This window comes from Onychostruthus taczanowskii, unplaced genomic scaffold, assembly GCF_017590055.1.
Source record: "Onychostruthus taczanowskii isolate IOZ18803 unplaced genomic scaffold, ASM1759005v1 scaffold178, whole genome shotgun sequence".
In the NCBI taxonomy this organism is placed as follows: Eukaryota; Metazoa; Chordata; class Aves; order Passeriformes; family Passeridae; genus Onychostruthus; species Onychostruthus taczanowskii.
The window spans coordinates 154,971-174,901 of NW_024498995.1; the positions used below are offsets into that span (position 1 = coordinate 154,971).

At 47.2% G+C, this 19,931-nt stretch overlaps 2 protein-coding genes across 8 annotated transcripts in view; both read right to left on the bottom strand.

Moving 5' to 3' along the window:
- Window positions 1-2,172: 2,172 nt before the first annotated feature.
- On the bottom strand, window positions 2,173-14,837 carry ATF1 (activating transcription factor 1). 5 transcript variants are annotated; one of them, XM_041400303.1, is made up of 9 exons: window positions 14,623-14,837; window positions 10,295-10,408; window positions 8,948-9,076; window positions 7,542-7,642; window positions 7,114-7,244; window positions 6,248-6,427; window positions 5,997-6,156; window positions 4,966-5,119; window positions 2,173-4,861 (listed from the first exon to the last, which is right to left on the bottom strand). In XM_041400303.1, the coding sequence occupies exons 1-8, from the start codon at window positions 14,767-14,769 to the stop codon at window positions 4,975-4,977; spliced, it is 1,107 nt and encodes a 368-aa protein (XP_041256237.1). In that variant the 5' UTR covers window positions 14,770-14,837; the 3' UTR covers window positions 2,173-4,861; window positions 4,966-4,974. The 5 variants fall into 5 exon arrangements, with proteins under 5 accessions (XP_041256237.1, XP_041256236.1, XP_041256240.1 ...); XM_041400302.1 differs by having other exon boundaries at window positions 2,173-5,119; XM_041400306.1 differs by having other exon boundaries at window positions 2,173-5,119; window positions 10,339-10,408; window positions 14,623-14,690.
- Window positions 14,838-15,868: 1,031 nt separating this feature from the next.
- Window positions 15,869-19,931, bottom strand: part of DIP2B (disco interacting protein 2 homolog B) — a 62,787-nt gene continuing 58,724 nt past the window's right edge. For all 3 annotated transcript variants that reach the window (XM_041400300.1, XM_041400299.1, XM_041400297.1), the window contains 2 exons: window positions 19,787-19,910; window positions 15,869-19,327 (listed from right to left, as the gene is read on the bottom strand). In XM_041400300.1, the coding sequence (XP_041256234.1) occupies window positions 19,075-19,327; window positions 19,787-19,910 (377 nt within the window). In that variant the 3' untranslated portion in view covers window positions 15,869-19,074. The remainder of the gene's footprint in view (window positions 19,328-19,786; window positions 19,911-19,931) is intronic.

Consider the following 19,931-nt stretch of genomic DNA (forward strand, 5'->3'; position numbering starts at 1 on the left):
ACAACAAAGCACTCTGCGCCGGCTCCTGGGCTGGGGGCACCGACACCTGCCAGGTGAGAAGGGAGGTGTGCCCCCCTGCCAGGGGAGAAGGGAGGTGTGCCCCACCTGCCTCGGTGGAACTCCCAAGCCAGAGGCTCAGCAGCATTGTGATTTGTAGCATGATTAATTAAAACAGCAGAAATACTAACTGGAAAACATGTCAAGTGTAAAGGAAGCATCATAAAATGGTAGGATAGTGATTGCAAAGCAAAAACATACACAAAGAATTTGGTGATATTGGAAAGGTAACAGGAATAGGTGAACCAAGAGGAAGGATAAAGAAAGCAACATATTTATACCGTAAAGGTGTCAGTAAATTATATATGAGACAAAACATTGGACACTGTACCATACATACAGTGTGCAAGAAGCACACGTATGTCTCACCTGTTCTTATGCTGGAGAGCAGCACTGGGCACAGGCAAGGCTCAGGGAGATGGTTCAGGGATAGGGCTCTAGGAGGTGGCTCAGGGATGTGGCATGATTTTTGTTTAAATTCTGAACAATCACCACCTCTTTCTTGGAAAAGCCAGTTCTCAGGTGCAAAGCACTGGCAGAAGCTGCAGCACCAGCTGGGACATGGAGACATTACTAATTAAACTCCATAATGTATCCTAAGTGCTTTGTCTGATACACTTCCTGCTTCTCTCAGCAGTTTTCCCTGAGCAGGTGACACGGCCAAGACAGAGGATGTGTGTTCATTACTGTGTGTCTTGGAGCTGCCACACCGTGTGGACAACTTCCCCAATTAAGGGAGGAGTGAAGGTTTAGGTTTAGGCATGAAAAGGTGCAGAGAGAAAACAGAATCTGAGTTAAAAGATACTAAAGCAGTGCAGGCCTGGGGCTCTGGTCAGTGCAGTCTTGACCAGAATCAGGAGGAATTCCTCCATGGAAAGGGTGGTCAGGCTTTGGAAGGCGCTGCCCAGGGAGGCGGCGGAGTCCCCATCCCTGGAGGTGTCCAAGGAACAGCTGGACGTGGGCGACAAGCACTCTGCTCTGGTGACAAGGTGGGGATCAGGTTGGACTTGATGGTCTCGAGGGCCTTCCCAACCTCAGGGATGCTGATTCTGTGTCTTTCAGCAACACCAGATTGACCTTGAGTTGTCCACGAGCTACCGCCCACACGTTACTGTCACTGTGACTGTCCGGTTAACCGAGCCGCTTAAAATAAATCTACAAAATAGACCGATTACTGCCTGCACCGTTTCCTGCAAGGAAACCCCCTTACACGCTACTGGTTTTTGTGGTGTTCATTTGCAGGGCGACAGCGGGGGCCCCCTGATGTGTTACCACCCTGACAACAACAAGTACTACCTCATTGGCATCGCCAGCTTTGGGGTGGGCTGCGGCCGCCCCAGGTACCCCGGGATCTACGTGCGCCTGTCTCAGTACGGAAAATGGATAAAAGCAAAACTTCTGTTGACCAACAAGACTCGGAACCCCGTGAGCACCACGCTCACCATCCTCCTGACTCTGGTACACACAGTGCTCGCACGGATTTTGTAGAGGGTCCTCGTGGAGCTCTGTCCTGCCTGGAAAAGCTTGGAGAAACCAGCTCCCTCCTGACTGACAATAAATCCAAGAGCCAAAGGATGTGCACTTACTTTTTAGGAGTCATGTTTGCCATTGTATTTTTTGTTTCCTGCCTCTGATATCCACTCTGACAGGAGAGGAAGCAGTAACAGCCTCGGCACTAATAAGGAAAATTGAATATAGAAATGTTACCGACTGGAAACACGTTCTTCCCACCCTATTTCTGTGCTTTTCCAGCCATCAGAAGGTTAAAAACACTCAGTGACGCCACCAGGGTCTGGGGAGGGCAGATGCTCCCTCTGCCGGGTAAAAACCAGCAGAGCACGCTAAGGTTTTAATTAACCATTTAATTAACCAAACCTTAACTGTGGCTCGGCTTATTGAAAACTAAGAAGGTAAAAAAGCCCTGCAGGAAGGGAAAGGCTGTTCTGTACTCATGATTTTTAGCACTGGCAGGTGTGTACAAGTGCCATTTAATCCACTAAAACTGACTATTATTTATTCCTGGCTATCATATGACTTGATCCCACACAGGTATTCACACCTGGTCACCACCACTGCAGCTCTAACTTCATTAAAAATAAATAGGGACCAGCAGAATTATAATATTTTAGCGACTTTATTTACCAAGATCAAAATTTGCAACCATTAATTGTTTCAACAACTATTTACAATTCATGGAAAGCACGGACTGTTTGGAACCAACCAGCAGAACAGCATCAGCTGCTGCATCTCTTACCCTCAGGAATGAGATTTTACTCTTTAAAATCGAGATTTGAAAGTAAATCCAAACTAAGAACTTCATGATCAGTGCTTAAAGAGCGAACTTGTGTTACTGTTTAATATTCTCATGATGAAAAATCAGCTGTTCTTTCCAACACAGTATTTTAAGAGTGTAAAAATTGACTCCTGGTGTGTCTGGCAGGACAGGTGCTTCCCTTGCTGGATACAAGAAGAATTGGCCACCAGGTTTTTACAGTCTTAACACTTGATAGTTTTTGTTTATTATTGTTCCATCTTACAAAAGGAAAAAAGAGAACACAGTGAGGATCAGCTACCACAGAGTTCCCAAAGCAGTTCAGAACTGTAGGTCAAACCCTCTCCCACATGCCAGGTTACACAGAGCTGAGGAAAGGTCCAGTTCTCTGAGGTGCATGTTCCAGGCACATTCCAGGCTGTTCAGTTCTCCTGAAATTCCACCAAAGAAACGGGAAACACCAACACCTCTCCAGGAGCAGCTCCCTCAGTTTAGGACTTTCCCAGCCTCATTTCTGATGTGTCACAAAGCTTTTTTTGTGACATGATGGCAACTGGGAGTCCCACTCCAGCCTGGCCTAAAGGAAACGCACTGGCACTTGTGCCCACAACAATCAGAGGCTTAGGAACTTCAGGGAAAAAAACAAAAATCCTTTTCTAGCCCACTAACCAGGAGATTGTGGAATGCAGATTCCTCATGGCAAAGAGCTCTGCTTGCTATAAGTCCATTAATTCCCAAAGGAGTAAAATAAAAAATACTGACTGACCATGGGATTACACATCCAGGGAGGGAGCACAGCTTGGAATTCCATCCAGATCTGAGCTAGCACGACACACGGAGCTCTGACACCTCAGAACAGCACAGTCCCTTGTGTAATTCCCGCTGACAGAACTGGAAGCAGGGTTCAGTCCCAGCTAGGGAAATGGTTTATTACTCATGCAAGAAGCACTGCAGTCACCTCCAGCACCTGCCCAAGACCAGGGCCTGACCAGCAGGGTCACACCTTGCCCAGGACCGTGTCCTCACCAGTACCATGTCCTGCCCACCAGGCCCACAGCCAGACAGCCCTGAGGGTCTCCAAGAAGGGAGATTCCCCAGGAAAAGGAGTCCTGATCACGTCAAAATTTTGATTTTCACCTGAAACAAATTTAAATTGTACAAACTGGACTCTCTGACACAATGAGATCTAATGTGCAGATATTGTTAACTCTGGGGAGTAAAAAGCCCTAATTTCTTTTTTTTTCCCTCTGTTTTTTCCCCCCAATACTCTTTAGGATCCATTTTTTTCTGCAAGTTGCCTACAGACGTACAAAATTAATTCAAGTATCTCCTACACCAAAGAGGATCTCATTTGACTTTGTACTATCCATAAAAATATATCCTTGAAAATCTGGTTCACAAAATATTTCATTTGGTTACTAAAATGAAAGATATAAACTGTCAAAATACGTATAGAAACTCAATTTCAGGTTTTGTAAAGATCACAATTTAGCTACAAAATATACCAACCATCTCCCTGTTTGCAATATAGTATTTGCTTACAAAGATACCATTACTTTGCAAAATAGCTCCTACCTTACAAAATTAGGCTGGAAATTGTAATTTTGCACTACTTCCAGCAATAAACCAGAGATTAGAACCTCATAACCCTTTGGTATAGATCTTCCATTTTTCACTACATCATTTTTCTTCTATTTGGTTTCATGTTCCAAAGGCCAGGAGAATCCCCAGCCAGGACAAGCACTGAGTGTTTAATTGTAGATATGATCAGCACACAATTTAATTTTCAATGATCGATGTTTCTCATGCCCAGAACTAAGAACAAACTCCTGTGAAATTAAAAACTTTGAGAAGTTAAATCTCAGAAATTCTTCAGAACTGTTGTCACCCATCCTTGTCCCTCACACTGTGCTTTAAAATCACTGATGTGTTGAATTCTCTGTGAAAATCAACACAATTTTCTGTGCCTCAGACATTTCCAGGACCAGGCCTCTTGCTGCCTTCTGCAGATCCTTCTCCAATCTGATAAACACGGCAAACATGGAAAAAAAAATCATCCCAACTTTTAAAATTGTCATCTGAGAAAAGAGTAAAAACATAATTTATACCTCGAGCAAAGTATCAGCTTTTTTATCATCTGCACCTGTAAATACCAACTTACAGGTTAAAATAAAAATATTTACAGACAAATAACTGAAGGAAAAAGGCTTGAAAAAGAGTAAGAAATCAAAACATACACTGGTTATAAATGTTACTAATAATGTCAGCTATGGCAAGGATTCTGTTTCATCCATGTTTTCTTTGTAACCAAATTTTGCCTCCCTTATTAGAGGCATTCATAGGAATTTTCAAAGAAACTCTCATCACCTGCCTTGCCACACGTGACTGTCCTTCCGCTGTAGCTGCAGTCTTGAATTCAGCAGTTTCCAGTTGTGCCAGCAGGAATTTTGGTGAGGTTTTCTTGTTTCCTCTTTGTACTTTGTCACCAACATGTTGTAAATAAAATCTATAGAGTCTTTTGAGCTGTGAAATCTAGGTAGAAAAGTTTCATTTTTGACCTTTCATCTAGTTTAAAAAATTCAGTATAAAAAAAAAAATTCTCCTCTGATATTTCACCAGTCCCCAAAGGTTTTTACCTTCTCTTCTTACACACTTTTATGACAGTAAAGATCTTTCAAAGTTTTTAGCTCTTCAATTAGAGTTTTGTTCTGATTTTCCAGGACTGCCACTCGATTTTCCAAACATTTCACATACTCCTTCTTCTTCCTACGGCACTCCCGGGCAGCTTCTCTGCAACAGAGAAGCAGAGTTCTTGATTTTAGATGTGAGATCTGTTTTCTGAATGTCACAAGACTGACCAACAGGAGAGAGCTGAAACTGCAGTGAGGAACAAAACCCAGCCAAAACTGCCTGAGGAGAGCAGGAAATTCAGCAGGATCTGGTAACACACATGGCAGCCAGTCTGCAGGGGAAAGCCAGTTTTGGCTTCTCCACACTGTGAGACTCAAGGGAGCATGTCTTGGTCATAATTTCCCATGTTTGGGTCACAATCTCCCACAAGCCCAGGTGTGCTCAGGTGGGGAAGGAGGCCAAGGGCACCTGGGCTGTACCAGCCATGGTGTGGCACAGCAGCAGGGCAGGGATTGCCCCCCTGTGCTGGACATTGCTAAGGCCCCTCCAGTTCTGGACCCTCACTGAAAGAGAAATATGGATGGGCTGGAACACACCCAGAGCTGGGCATGGAGCACATGGAGAAGGGTCTGGAGAACTCCTGAGGGAACTGGGAAAGGGGCTCAGCCTGGAGAAAAGGAGGCTCAGGGGGGAACCTCCTCCCTCTCCACAACTCCCTGACATGAGGGGCAGCCAGGGGTGGGGGCCTCAGGCTCTGTTCCCAGGGAACAGGGACAGGACAAGAGGAAACGGCCTCAAGCTGTGCCAGGGGAGGTTCAGGTTGGACATCAAGGGGATTTTTACCACGGAAGGGATGGTCAGGCATTGGCAGGGGCTGCTCAGGGAGGTTTGGAGTCCCCATCCCTGGATGTGGCACTCAGTGCTCCGGTGGAGATCTGTCACAGCTTGGACTTTATGATCCTGGAAGTCTTTTCCAGCCTCCGTGATTGCACGTGATTAAACTCACCAAGCAAGCAGCTCAGGTGCACTCACGTACCTGTTCTTCATCAGCCTGATCTCTCGTTTCAGCTGTGGGTCGTCTGTCTTGCTGCTCTGGGATGTCAGAGTGACAGGGGACGTCATCACCACGGTCTGGGGCAGGGAGGAGGTGGTGGGCGTGGTGCGGATCTGGTAGGTCTGCATGTCCCCAGAGGCAGCTAGGGGACACAAACGGGGACACAAACGGGCAGCATTAGCAGGTGGCACTCACGGTGACCGGGTGTAACCACGTCCCCAGGGGGTACTCACTCTGCACCACCACCTGGTTGCTGGGCACCAGGATCTGCTGCCCGTCCGAGGTCTGGGCGTACTGCAGGATGGTGGTCCCGGGCTGGGAGCCACCGGCGTTGGCCATGGTCAGTGTCTGCAGCCCCTGCACCCCGTCTGCCCCCGGCCCCGCCAGCTGCAGCCCGTTGGCGGCGATGGCGACTGTGAGGGAAGGCACAGGACAAGAGGATTTGTAGCTGTGCAGCAGAAAATACAGGTGAATCACAGTATCCTAGAACGGGTTGGGCTGGGAGGGATCTTACAGCCAGTGCCAGCCCCTGTGCCATGGCAGGGACACCTCCCACTAGCCCAGGCTGCTCCAAGCCCTGTCCAGCCTGGCCTTGGATCTGTCAGGGATCCAGGGGCAGCCACAGCTTCTCTGGGCAATGTGCCTCTCCACCCTCACAGGATAGAGAGGAGCAGGTATGAAGCACCACAAACACCAAGTGGGAACATCAAAAGAACAAACTCTAATTTTTTTTGTACTTCTCTGATACCAAAGGAGCCTTTTAGTGTGGCCTAAAATATTATACATATATATATATATAAATATATATATACTTATATATCTATTTCTGTGTCTTCACTGATGTATTGAGTTAAATCCAGCAAAGAACAATGCTGTGTGCTCCATACCAACACCCTTAAATGAGTTAATTTGCAAAATTTAAAATGACAGAGCACTGAGCTTATCTGAAGTCTGTAGATATCAGGTACTTCTATGTAGTAACTTTATTGACTACTAGATAATAACCGACTTTTGTCCTTCATCTCACTCAAATACTTAATGAAAACTGTATTTTGAGGCAAGTAGTAGAAAAACTGTGAGGATATTTTGGGTAACATACTGTACTGTCCAGTGCTTGTCTGGTAGATGGGCGTGGGAACGGACATGGAGGTGACAGTGGAGACCCCAGGACTTTCCTCATCTCCTTTTCTATCCCGTGTGTCTTCAGAAGAAAGATCTTTCAAAATTTTTCTGTGGAAAAATGAGTCTGACATTTGACTGCACTCCTCACTTCAGTAAAATGATACAACTGAGCAAAATTACAGCTGGTGAACATTTTGCCCTTTACAAAATCCCGCTGAGGTCAACCTCCAGTTAGTGGAGTCAAAGTTTCCTCACTGCAGTGATGGCTCAGAAAGTTCAGTGCATGAACAGATTCACTGCATGTTTCAAGGGAAACAACCTGGAGGACAGCAGAATATTGCCAATCACGGGAAGGGGCTGTTGTTTTGGTTTCAAATAAAAACACCAAGTGTATCACACCCGTACCGGTAGGATGGACGGCGAGCCAAGATGCCTCGAGCCTTCTGAGAGGAGCCAATGCTGTCTGAGGAGTCCTGAGAATCCTCACTCTCAGACAAGGAAGATACCTGGTGAGAAAGGGAACAGCAGCACCAGTGATGTACAGGACAAACACAGAAAGCACCTGGAATCATTTATGTAGAAAAGGAGCAGTGGGGTTTGTTGGTCAGAATGTAAAAGTCCAGTGAAAAGAATATTTAAGGTAGCAGCATATCAGGGAGTGAATATGCAAAGTACTATCTACAATTTTCATTATTCCACTGTGTGCTCAGCCAGTTCAACATGTTATTTTGTCTCTGATGCTCCTTATTATTGAACAAAACATTTATTTGCTCTTATCTGTGTGCCAGTAACAGAGTGCAGAGGAATGCACAGAGCTCTGGGAAAAGCCTCTCTGAACTGCAGACATAGAGCAGCCTATGATCAGCAGGGAAAAAAACCTGCTCACGTTGTACTTTGTTTTTCCCTCCATCAAGGCCACACAGTGTTCATAAATTACAGAAAAGAAATTAATCCAGTCAGTGGAGACTGGACAACCAGGGGGAGGGAAAAGGAAGGAGACTTAAAAGAGACACGAGCACCAACAAGCAGCCAGTGCAGATGCCTGAGTGCTTTCAGCAGTGACACGTTCTCCTCTCCCTGCTCTGATGTTACAGCAGTGACAGCTGACAGTCCCTGCCAGGTTGGCTTCTCATGGCTTATCAATTTAATGTGGTGTGAGGAGCGTGGGACAAGGATCAGGGACAAATTCCTGGGTTTTAGGGCAGCTCCTCCCTCGCCCAGCTGCCAGGGCAGTGGTTTCCCAGTGGAACTCCAGGTCCCCAAGGGCCCTGCAGCAGGGACTGAGAGGAGCAGGAACAGACTCACTGCAACTCCCTGGGCACCTCCTGCAAGGGGCTCTTACAAAAATCACACGGCAAGTGAGTAAGAGACACAAGCAGAGACTTGGGTACCACCGGAAGGGAGTTACAGCACAGCAGAGCACCCAGCAGCTCATTCCCCTTCATGCAGCTCCACCTTGCCCAAACACTCATTTTAATCCACTATTGAATTATTCTGTTATTCCCCACTCCCCTCTTTGGGTGTCAGACCCCACCTGACTGCCAGGGCACCAACTACAAAGCTGTGGATCGGACTTTTTTTATAAAGGGAGGTGACATGAAATGGTTTCATTTTGACTCCACAGGTGATTTTCCACGAGGAAGGATTTCAAGCCCAAATGAGGGATCACACAGGGCTGTCCTTGGATTGCTCACTGTCTCTTACAGCAGGGCACAAAGGCAGCTGGGTCAGAGAAGCCTCTGCACATCTTTTCCCATCTTCTCACCTACATAACTGCAGCTGTGGGGTATTTAAAGCCATTGTGGAGTTACCTGCACGGTTTGCACCTGAGGGGAGTGGATCACAGAGGAGGACTGAGCTGTCTGAATGACTCCCTGGACCTGGACTTGCTCTCCAGGAAGCTGAACGACTGTGAGGGGAGCAGAACCTCTGAGAGACATCTACAACAGACCAAAAACCATCAGTAAAACCTTTGTGCCACAGGACTCAGGAAGTGCAACACGTGTAGGAAAACCATTAGCAGCTTATTTTAATTCTAATTAAGTCACAAAAGTACCTTTAAAGATGCACATTTTTTAGACATTATTTGCATATGAAAAAGGCTGAAAGAGGTCGTTATTTCCTCTGGTTGGAGAAAAATCAAATGTGGCATTATGTCACACAATCAAATATGTGATATTATGTAACATATTAAAAACATGAACATGCTTCAGCTTCCTAGAGGATTTGTAGTTTTGGTGTTGAACTCGCATGAGTCTTTACACTTTAATTCAATTTACATTGTTCACATTTCCATATATTCCCGAAACAAAAATAACTCAAGCTATACATGTAGATTGTAAGTAAAGAACCACTTCTGTAATTAAATTCCTTCAGTACTTTTATGAATCTGAAATACACGAGAAGGGATCATTAAATACATGAAGGGATCATTAAAGTACACACAGCTGAAATTCCATTTAATGCTACTTTTGTGTCATAACTTACAATACTAAAGGACAATCAGAATTTTATATAAAAACAGATCAGAAAACCAGCCTGGAAACAAACCCCAGGACACCAGCTGATATTCTCTCCTTTCCTATATCTAAATTTTGCAAGAAAATCCCAATTGCCTCCACAGGATAAACAGTGGATGAGCTGTAAAACATTGCTTTTTCCTGGGAAAACCCTCCTGGAAGGATTCACTCTTTCACCAGTTCTAAGGGATTCAAGTTAAAGCTCTGACACGGATGTTACCTTAGAGGAAAAATCTCAATTTTCAAGTTCATATTTGATTAAATATGTTCATGTTGGGCTAAAATCCAAGGGTTTCCATGGTGCTGAGTACCCAGGATTGCTGCTACTACAAAAGGAGCTGGAAATGCTTTTTCTAAGGAAAAAATGAAACCAGGCCCTAATTTTATTCCTGAGCAGCTCCTGTGGTCGACTAACCCCAAATCTGGGCTGCACTTCTGCATTGTACAAACACAAAAAAATAGCTTTTAAACACTTTAAAATTACTTTTATGTCACCCACCATCAAACAAACACATTTTTCTTAGCCTCTTTCTGTTTTTTTCTTCTCTTGAGTGCTTCCAAGAATGGATCTAGTTTGCAGCACATAAAACTGGCTCTGAACTCCCTGAAATGTTTGCTGAGATCCAGCCCAGGCTTTACCTGTTGAGCAATATGAGAGAGCTGAGCTGCCTGGAGGGTTGTACCTTGTACAGCTGAGGGCTGGGACGTAACAGAGCTGCTGCTGCCGCCCTTGTGCACCTCTTCCATCATCAGCTACGAGAAAACCAGTTAAATGCAGTTAGTAATGAATTTGGACAGCAGACAGGTGCCCAGTTCCAGCAGTGTTTATACCCTCAGTGCCTGATGATTCTGCTCTCCCCGGGATGTGTTGAATGAGCTCTTTGCCCTGTGTTGCCAGTATTAAGACACAGCCTGGATTTTTGTCACTTCCCAGCAACACCCTGAGCCCTTCTGTGCCTCCTCAGTGGGAGGGACCTTGCCCTGCTCATCCCTGTGGGTTTGGGCAGGTGAAACCACACACCTTGGGTCACCTCCTGAGGCCTGGGAACAGCAGGAGTCCAGGCTGGGAACAGAACAGGTTTGGTCTGTGCTGTGAAGGACACACAGAATCATGGACTGGTTTGGGTTGGGAGGGACCTTAAAGCCCATCCAGTGCCACCCCCTGACACGGGCATGGACACCTTTCACTACCCCAGGCTGCTCCAAGCCTTGTCCAACCTGGCCTTGGACACTTCCAGGGATGGCACAGCTCCAGCTTCTCTGGGCAACCTGTGCCAGGGCCTCACCACCCTGTTATAATCCCATCAATATCCAATTGCTAACATCCCATCTAACCCTGCTCTCTTTCACTCTGAAGGATGATCCAGGAAGAAAATCAACATTCTTTATATTAAAGAATATCTTTCTCTAAGTAAGATAATTTCCAAAAATATTTTAGCCAAGCCACCAGCCGAACCTATTTTAAACTATCTGAAGGTGTATAAAAACAAACCAGGGACTCAAATCAAAGTGAAGAGAACACAGTTTTGAATTTTAAGAGTCACTCTGTCTTGATGTAATGCAGTCAGCAACACTTCTCTCATGTCTAAGATTTTATATTTAACTGTTCAACGTCTTGCCAGCACCCCCCCTCGGATTCTGGGGGATTCAGGGATGCACAAATGCAGGTTTCAGCTGGGGGGAGTGGGCGGACCAGCCGGGAGCATTAAAAGCTGATGGGTGAGTGTTAAACATTTTGTCACAGAAGGTTTGAAAGTGTTGAAAGGACAGTTGCTATGAGACTGGAAATTACATTTCTTTCTGTGGAAATGTGAGTCATTGATTTTTCCCTGCTGAGCCCAACCACAGCGCGCAGCCCAATGAAGGCTCCTGGGGGGAAGAGTCAACCAAGAGCAGAGTCCTGCTCCTGCAGCCTCACTGCTCTGAGGGGTCCCGCTGCAGGACCCCCAGAAAAGCCACCAAAGCAGGGCTTTGTAGGGAGAACACAGGTGGCTGGCTGTTACAAGAGACTGTGATTGATGGAGCAGCTCTGCTGAGAGGAAAGGCTGGGAGAATTGGGATTGTTCAGCCTGGAAAAGAGAAGCTTCAGGGTAAAGGAATTGTGCCTTTCCAGTACCTGAAGGAGCTGCAGGGAGGATGGAGAGAGAGCATTTACACGGGCCTGGAGTGACATGGGGACATGGGGAGTGGCTTCCCACTGACAGATGGCATGGCTGGATGGGATATTGGGAAGGATTCCTCCCTGTGAGAGTGGGCAGGCCCTGGCACAGGGTGCCCAGAGAAGCTGGGGCTGCCCCTGGATCCCTGGCAGTGCCCAAGGCCAGGTTGGACAGGGCTTGGGGCAAGCTGGGATGGTGGAAGGAGACCCTGCCCATGGCAGGGAGGTGGAATGAGACGTTCCTTAAGGTCAGGCCTCTTCCAGCCCAAACAAATCCATGGTTCTGTGTGTCCTTTACAGCACAGCCCAAACCTTCCCCAGCCAATGATGCAGCTTCCCAACATCCTGGTGGCTGCAAACATCAACCACTTCAAGATTATGAGCAGAATTCACGACAAACATGCAGTGGACAAACTGTCCTCAAACACAGTTTTAGATTCTATAAAGCAAAATCTACATTTTGCACTCTGCAAAGTGTCCCAGGTAACCAGGGCCCCTCAAACCGAAATCCAGGAAGCAGCAAAAATGACAATAAATTTCCAGTGCTACAGAAACCTCTGCTCATTTCTGTAGTGCAAAACCACAGCCTGCCCTCCCCGCTCTCTGCTATTAGTTTCTCTATCTTACTGTTCCATGAAAGACTCAAAACAGGCCGCAAGAAACAGTGAAACCACCCCAAAGAAACACCCCAGGGGGAAAGAACAGAGGGTTTTGCTGACCTTTCTCTCACTGGTGTGAAGTTCTGCTTACAGGAATAAAAGATAAAGTATTTCCCATTAGAAATAGGAGTTTTGAGTTTAGTTCATCTCTGCTTGCTCTGGACTATTTAATTATTCATCCAACATCAGTCAATAAAAAGATTTAGCAAGGATTGCAACAAGATGGAAATTCATCCTGTACCTCACGGCCTGGAGATGTGAGTGTCACACAAGACTCCCCTGCCTTTCACCTTTATTTAGCTGGAAAGCCAGGATTTTCCCCCTGGAATGGGAGAAAACCTCAACCTGCAGGTCTCAAGCTCTAAGAAGCACCAAAAAGGGTAATACTTGAGAAGAGTCACCCCCTGCATAAAACTGCTCTGACAGCTGAATTTAATTTATTTAGCTGAAAGCAGGTGTTCTCTTTGGGGTGAAGGAAGAATTTTGCTGTCACAGAGCACTGACAAGAGGAGCAACACCAAGGCTTTGTTGTCCAGAGAATGGTTATTGTCCCAATCTGTACAAACACCACTTTTTTACAACACAGGTAAGGGTGACGATTTTCACAGTAAACCCAAAGTCTCCGTGCAGCTCCACCTCAAAAGTAATTTAACTAAAGGATTTTGCAGCAGCAGCTCGTCAAATTTGCTTTAAGGAGCTCCTAAAATTCTGGGCATCATCTCCTTCCAGCCAAGAAAACTCATCCTACTTCAAACCTGAGCCTGGAACCCACCTTCCTTTGAAACATAAACAGGAATGTCACAGCTCATCGGGACACATTTCATTTCTCAGAGTTCACAGACACCCTCCAAACACCTCAGAGGGCATGGACCACCACACAAGCTCAAGGAGCATCAATTAAAAAAGAAAACCCATTCCCACAAATTCCACTGATTCCCTAATTCTGTAAATTCCCTAAAATGCTACAGAGAGCACCAGAGGAAGAAAGCAAGTTCTGTTTTGCAAACTGAGTAGAAGAAGGGTCTGAACGATGTTTCATCACTGAAATACTGTAAGAGCCAATTGTTTGTATTTTTTATAACGTCAGAAATCAAGAATATTTGACACAATTTTATTCTCAAATAGTGACTGGAGTCGAATTCTGACATTTACAAATTGTACAAAGGGATTTCAAAACGTTTTCCTAAATGATACTTAGGTAATCTCGGGGAATCTGGGGTCCTCAAAATCAGCTGCTTTCAGCAGTGAAAATATTCTTTACCTAAATTTGCCATTAAGACTCCTGGAGAAAATTTGCTCACCCAGAAAACTCTACTTTTTTCCTCCCAGAACTCAGTGAAAGAGTAAAGGGCAGCACATCCCACCAGATGTGCCGGAGTGCAAGTGAGCAGCCTCGAGTCAAGGTGCCCAGTCACTGCTCCAGATTCCGTTCCAAAAACACACAGTTATTCCTTAAAACTCCAGGAGCACTTTCCTCAAAGGATTTCTCCCACTCCCCTCCACCCAGCACCAGCCTGTACAGGAACATCCCCTGACAGGAGCTTCGGAAATAAACGCTGTAACCTAAAGATGTCAATATTCTATCCGCATCAGGGATCTGATGGTTGTGAGAGAAAAACAGCCCAGAAATCATTTACACCATCATTTCTATCATTTATACCGCCCTGGATCCACCCGATCCTTACTGAGCACCGAAGTCAAGGCTCAGACGGAGCTCTGGGGCAAAATTCACACAGAACAGGTAACGACGCCCATTAACGGCGGTTTAGTTAGAGATAAAACCGAGTTTGTCACCGGGCAGGGCTCGGAGATCCAGCCACCGCTGGCCGGGACCGGCCGGAGCCGCGGTCACCCCCAGAGCGCCTTTCCCCCATTCCCGAGGGGAGCGGGCCCCGGGGCCCTCCGTCACCCTCTAGAAGCCTTTTCCCTCATCCCCGGAGCGAAGGGGCGCGGGCCCGGCAGCAGCCCCAGGCCGCAGGGCAGCGCCTCAGGCCCGGCTGCGGTGGGAACTCCCCGCGGTTTCCGCAGCGGCCGCCGCGCCGAGGCCGCGGCCTGCGCCCGTCCCCTCACGGCCGGCGGGGGCGGAGGGGGGAGGAAGAAACGGCGGGCGGGCCGAGAAGGACGGGGCGGCCTCCCCAACCTGCGCTTACCTCAGAGCCCCGCAGGGCCGCGCGTGGGGAGCGCCGGAGCCGCCGCCGGGTCCCGGCCCCGGTCCCGGCCCGGTCCCGCCTCAGGGAAGCGGCGCGGGGGGGGGGCGGGCCGCGACCATAGAGTGCGCGCCCAGGGGCCCCCGCCATAGAGCCCCAGCGGCGCGGAGCGCGCGGGCGCCGGGCTAGAGCGGCCGCCTGGAGCCGGCCCCGCCCGGCCGCACCACAGAGAGGAGGCGGCAGAGCGTCGCTGCCGGGCGCGGCGCGGGAACAGCGCCCCCGGCGGCGGGAGCGGCGCGGTGCGGGCGGAACCCCGCGCTCTGGGAGCGGGATCGCGATCGCCGCCGGGAAAATCCCGAAATTCCCGAAATTCCCGCGCCCAACCGCGGGCAAAGCGCAGTGCGGCCGGGTTTTAGCGGCACGTCCCGGCCGGAATGGGGCAGGACTGTGGCCGCGATTCCTCGCGGCCGGGCCGGCGCCATTGAAGGGTTTTAAGGAAGCAGCAGGTGACGGGCCTTGCCCCTCTCGGGGTTATTCCACAGCGATTTTAGGGTCACAGTAAGGCTCCGGTGGCCCCCACCATGGAACAGCTCCTCAGCCATCACTGGGGAGCTCAGGAAATTCGGTGTTCCCCCTAAAGCACCAACTGCACCTTTAGGAATAGGAGCCTGATTTTCACGGGACCCCGGAATCCCTGAGGTTAAAAAAACCCCTCTGAGACCATGGAATCCAGCCTTGTTCCCAGCGCAGAGCTCTGAGCGGCACCTGCAGCCCTTCCTGGGACACCTCCAGGATGGGCACTCCAACCTTCCCTGGGCAGCCCCAATTCCCGACCCCTTCCCATGGGAAATTCCTGCTGTGCCCACCCTGTTCCCTCCTCCTGTCCCCGTTCCCTGGGATAAATCCCCAATCCCCCGGCTGTCCCCTCCTGGCAGGAGTTGTGCAGAGGCAGAAATTCCCCCTGATCCTCCTTTTCTCCAGCCGAGCCCCTTTCCCAGCTCCCTCGGGATTCTCCAGCCCCTTCCTTAGCTCTGCTCCCCAAAAACTGATTCCCAAAGGAACAGGTACAGGACACTGCCCAGCCCAGCTCCTTCACACGCCCAGAGCTCCAACACTCCTCCATACACCTGACAAAATAAAATATACTTACAAGTTCTCCCTCTGCCCAGGATCAATTTTAACCCACGTTTTCTTCCTTAAAAATAAAATTCCTTCACGGAAACAGCGCTGGAAGGACTAAACAAGCAACCAGGCATCAATATTTATTAACACAAGACAAAGGAAACACAATCAATGCGTTAATGGGACACTGTCCAGCCAGGTGTTAAATTTAAAAATGTAACTAATCTAATTTTAAATAAATAAAACCTTTATACATAATTACAGAATGCCGGAGTCTGGATTGGACAATGGGAAAGAGGTTGACAGAAATAAAAGCAAAAAAAAAAAAAGCATCTAGGGCTGCAATTGATCTGGTTTTTATAACCTTATTTTAGGACAGTTAGTAGGACACAGCTGAATTGATTTCAACCAGAAATGAAGTGCAAATTCTAAGAAAACGGGACAGAACTGTCCTGTTCCCACAGCGTTTGCTCAGAGAAGATTCAGAAACAGTGAGACACACACAATATACTTCAGTCCAGCGGGAAGAATTCCCAGATTTTCAGTTTCACTGCAGTTCAGATGGAACCCGAGGGGCAAGAAAAGGGAATAATGTGCCCTGTGCAACCCCAGCAGCTGCAGTCACACCAGGGGGAGAGGCTGTTTTTTTGGGAAAAGCACCCAGCCCTGCCCACCTGCCAAAGTCTGGAGTGAAGGATCTCGATTTGTTCCCAAAAAATACGGAAAGATTTCTCCCAGCTACAGAGGGAGGAGTGGAATGATCTGTGGAAGGCTCGTGGCAAGACCTGAGCAGAGCTGGGGGTGGAATTTTGGGGATTCTAGAGCCCCAGCTCCATCCTCCTCCTCTCCAGCACTGCGGGAAATGGATTTACAGAAAACTCCCAAAGCACTCAGGGAATTCAGGGAAGCCAAACTGAGCAGCTTCTCCTCGTCCCTGGAATGTTCTCTCATCCCATGGGCAGCGTCCTGCAGCTCTCCAGCACACAGAAATGGAACGTGCTGGAAGATTTGGAGCACACAGGAAACCTGCAAGGTAAAACCTCAAACCACAGGAAGCTGTCAGTTCCTATCCAAACCAAAAAATAAGGGTTAAAAAAAAAAAAAAGATCAATCCAGTCACAATCAAAAATGCCATTTCAGGAATTTCAGCTGCCACATTCGATGGAATTAATACACACATTGTTTTATTTGTGAAAAATCACGAATAAAAATAAAAGACAATCCTGGAATTGGACTTAAAATCTACTTCAGTGGACAAAAAATGTTTGTTGAAATAATTTATCTAAAGCCTTGAGTAAAGAAAAAGGTTCAAGACCACCAGTTTTCCCTGGAAAGGTCACACTGGAGTGAAGCTGCTTGGCCAGGCCTGGGTTGTGCAGGAAACACAAAAATGGTGACAAAGAACATGGAATAACAGGAATTTTCTGGCTGAAAGGGGAGAACAACCTTTATGCACTTTACACCCAAAATAAGCTGCAGGACCAACTGTTTTAACCTTTGACCTGCCACTGTCCCCACTTTGTGTTCAATTTGTTAAAACTAAATACACTGAAGATTTTGTGCATATTCTGCAGTGTTAGCTGATACTGTGGAAAACACAGACAAGGTTCCAAAATGTGCCCCTGAAACCCAAAGTGTTTGTAAGTCCAGACCTGCCACGAAACTTCCAGTTCCTATTTCCCCACCAAGTATTTTTCAAAAAATATCACTTGAAACTTGTGAGTTTTCAAGCTCCTGTTTTCAGTGAGGAGCCACCAGGATGCAGCAAGAGCTTTTCAAGGACACAGCTGGGGTTTGCTCGTGGATCCACTGGACTCTGCTCCAGTAACTGCCACAGGATCTTCCAAGTCCACACCATAAAACTTTTAAAAACTGCCTAAAAACTTCGCGTGAGGTAATCTGGAACATTTGAAAAGTTTATTTACACTGTATACCACACCTGACTCAAAAAACCCTGTTGCAGGATCTGGTAGCAGCTCCCAAAGCTTCCAAAATCATATATTAGCACCCAGAGAAATGTAATTGCTGTTAGAATACAAAGAATTAAAAAAAAAAAAGACATAATTTTGAGTCAAAGCTCAACCACCAGCTCTCTCCCAGCCCTGCTTCCCAGCAGGAAGAGCTTGTACCTGCTCCTTTCAGGTTTCTCTTTCTTCCCATTCCCTAAGCTGGAGCTGACACAGGATGTGGAAGGCTGGGATAGCAATTTTCACAACGTTATTTAAAAATGTGTTTGCCAGAACTACTGGATCCTCCAGTAAAAGAAAAATTGTGTCCAACTTAAACCTTGAATTCTCCTGTTCTTTCGGGGAATGCTTTGAGGAAAGCATTTTTGTTTGCCCCCAGTTTCCACTAAAGCCTGTTCACAGTAGTTCTGCCCTGTCTGCAGGGAGCTGAAGGAATCCCAGAGGAAGGGCACAAGCAGGGAATTCACCTGTGTGTCAACCTGAGGAATGGTTTTTCCTTTCCACACCTGGTGCCACAGGATGAGGCAGAGGCTGTCCCTCAGTTCCCTCCTTGCACTGCCATTTCTCCCCAATTCCATGCTGAATTCAGCCTCCTGGAGAAAGATGTGCCTTAAAACCAAAGGGTTCTACACACTTGTGGCCAGAATAAAGATACAGATGAAATCAGAAACCTGGGGAAGGTGGGAGCATCTCACATTGTGTCCAAGCCAATGCCAGGATGCTGAGGACCACAAAAGTCACCTGTCCTTAAAAACATCAACCTTCAGCTGTCCTCACTAGCCAAGTTAATTTTCTATCTAAGTGAATTATGTATAATAATATTTACATATTTAAAATATAGGCAAAATTCTTTTTAAATTCCAGAAATCTCTATATGAATAAGCAACTCTGATTCTGTAAGTTATTGATTTGGTCATGGCACAATTGTCAATAAGTTGTGTGATCCCGTGGGATGAACAGCTCCAGATGCAAAGGAGATCATGGAGTAGGGAACTGCAGAACTCTGATGACCCTTTTCTTAATAGTTTATTATCTTAACTAAATAAACCCACCCCTTATAGAATCCTAACCCGGGATTAGATAAAAATACAAATATGTACAACGGGTGAAAAAGTAACACTACTGTAAAGGCCTTGGGGATTTCGTAGCTCACACACTTTCCCCCTTTGCAGTTCTCTAAAGCTCATGGTTCAGTAAACTGTTACAAATGTTTGCTGTTGCTTCTCCCATTTCCTTCACCCCACCAGGACTGAAACCCCCAGGACAAGAGGGAGGGAATGTGGCAGCAACCTCAAACTTTAGATCAAGTATTAGTAATTTTCACCAGCTTTTCTTCCATAACCACCCTGATCACTCTGTGCTCCCATCACATGTTGTAGGCCACGTAAATGGGGTCCAGCTGATCCGCCAGGAAACTGTCCCGGAGGTGCATCCGTTGTTTCTCTCCTCGGGAATTGATGGGGATGACTCCAGGATCCACCACCACCACCACACCCACTATCAAGTAATGCTCCTCCAGGACCACGTTGGTAACCAGAGGAACCAAATCCAGAGCCTCCTGCTCACAGCCACACAGCTCCACCACCACCACCAGCAGGTTGGTCCAGGTGAACACAGCACTGAAATGACAGAGGAAAAACAACACAAAACCAAGTTGTTGCCACAAAGATCCAAAGTTTTCAGTTCTTTATCCTTAGATGGGTATCACCTGCTTTGGGCTGTATTTGCAACCTAACTGCAACGTGATTTGGTCCTGATGTGACAAAAATCAGACCTATCTCAGCACTACCTGTATGAGACAGGAACCCAACGCTGCTGTCACTGACTCAGAAACGGCTCTTTACACCCCAGAGAAGGAAATCATCATTTCTGTGTTGAACTAAGGCTTGTCAGAAAACACTGAGTCTGTTCCCATCTGCAGATGGGAAATCAGGTGTATGACCTGCTGATGGCAGCACAAAAAAACCTGAATTTCCCTACTTTTTTTTTTTTTTTTTTCAGATAAAACCCTGCATCTTGGCCTAAACTGCTGCATTTCAGCTGGGCTGGGCTGGCTGCACTCCTCAGGACTGTTTTACCATTCAGCAATGCTCCTGTGGGTTCGGGACACCGAGGTCTCGATGTCGATGGGGTGGTACCGCAGCCCCCGCAGCTCCAGGGTCTCATCCAGGGCTCCCACAACGTACAGGGCATCATGGCGCTCTGGGGAGACAGGAGAGGAGG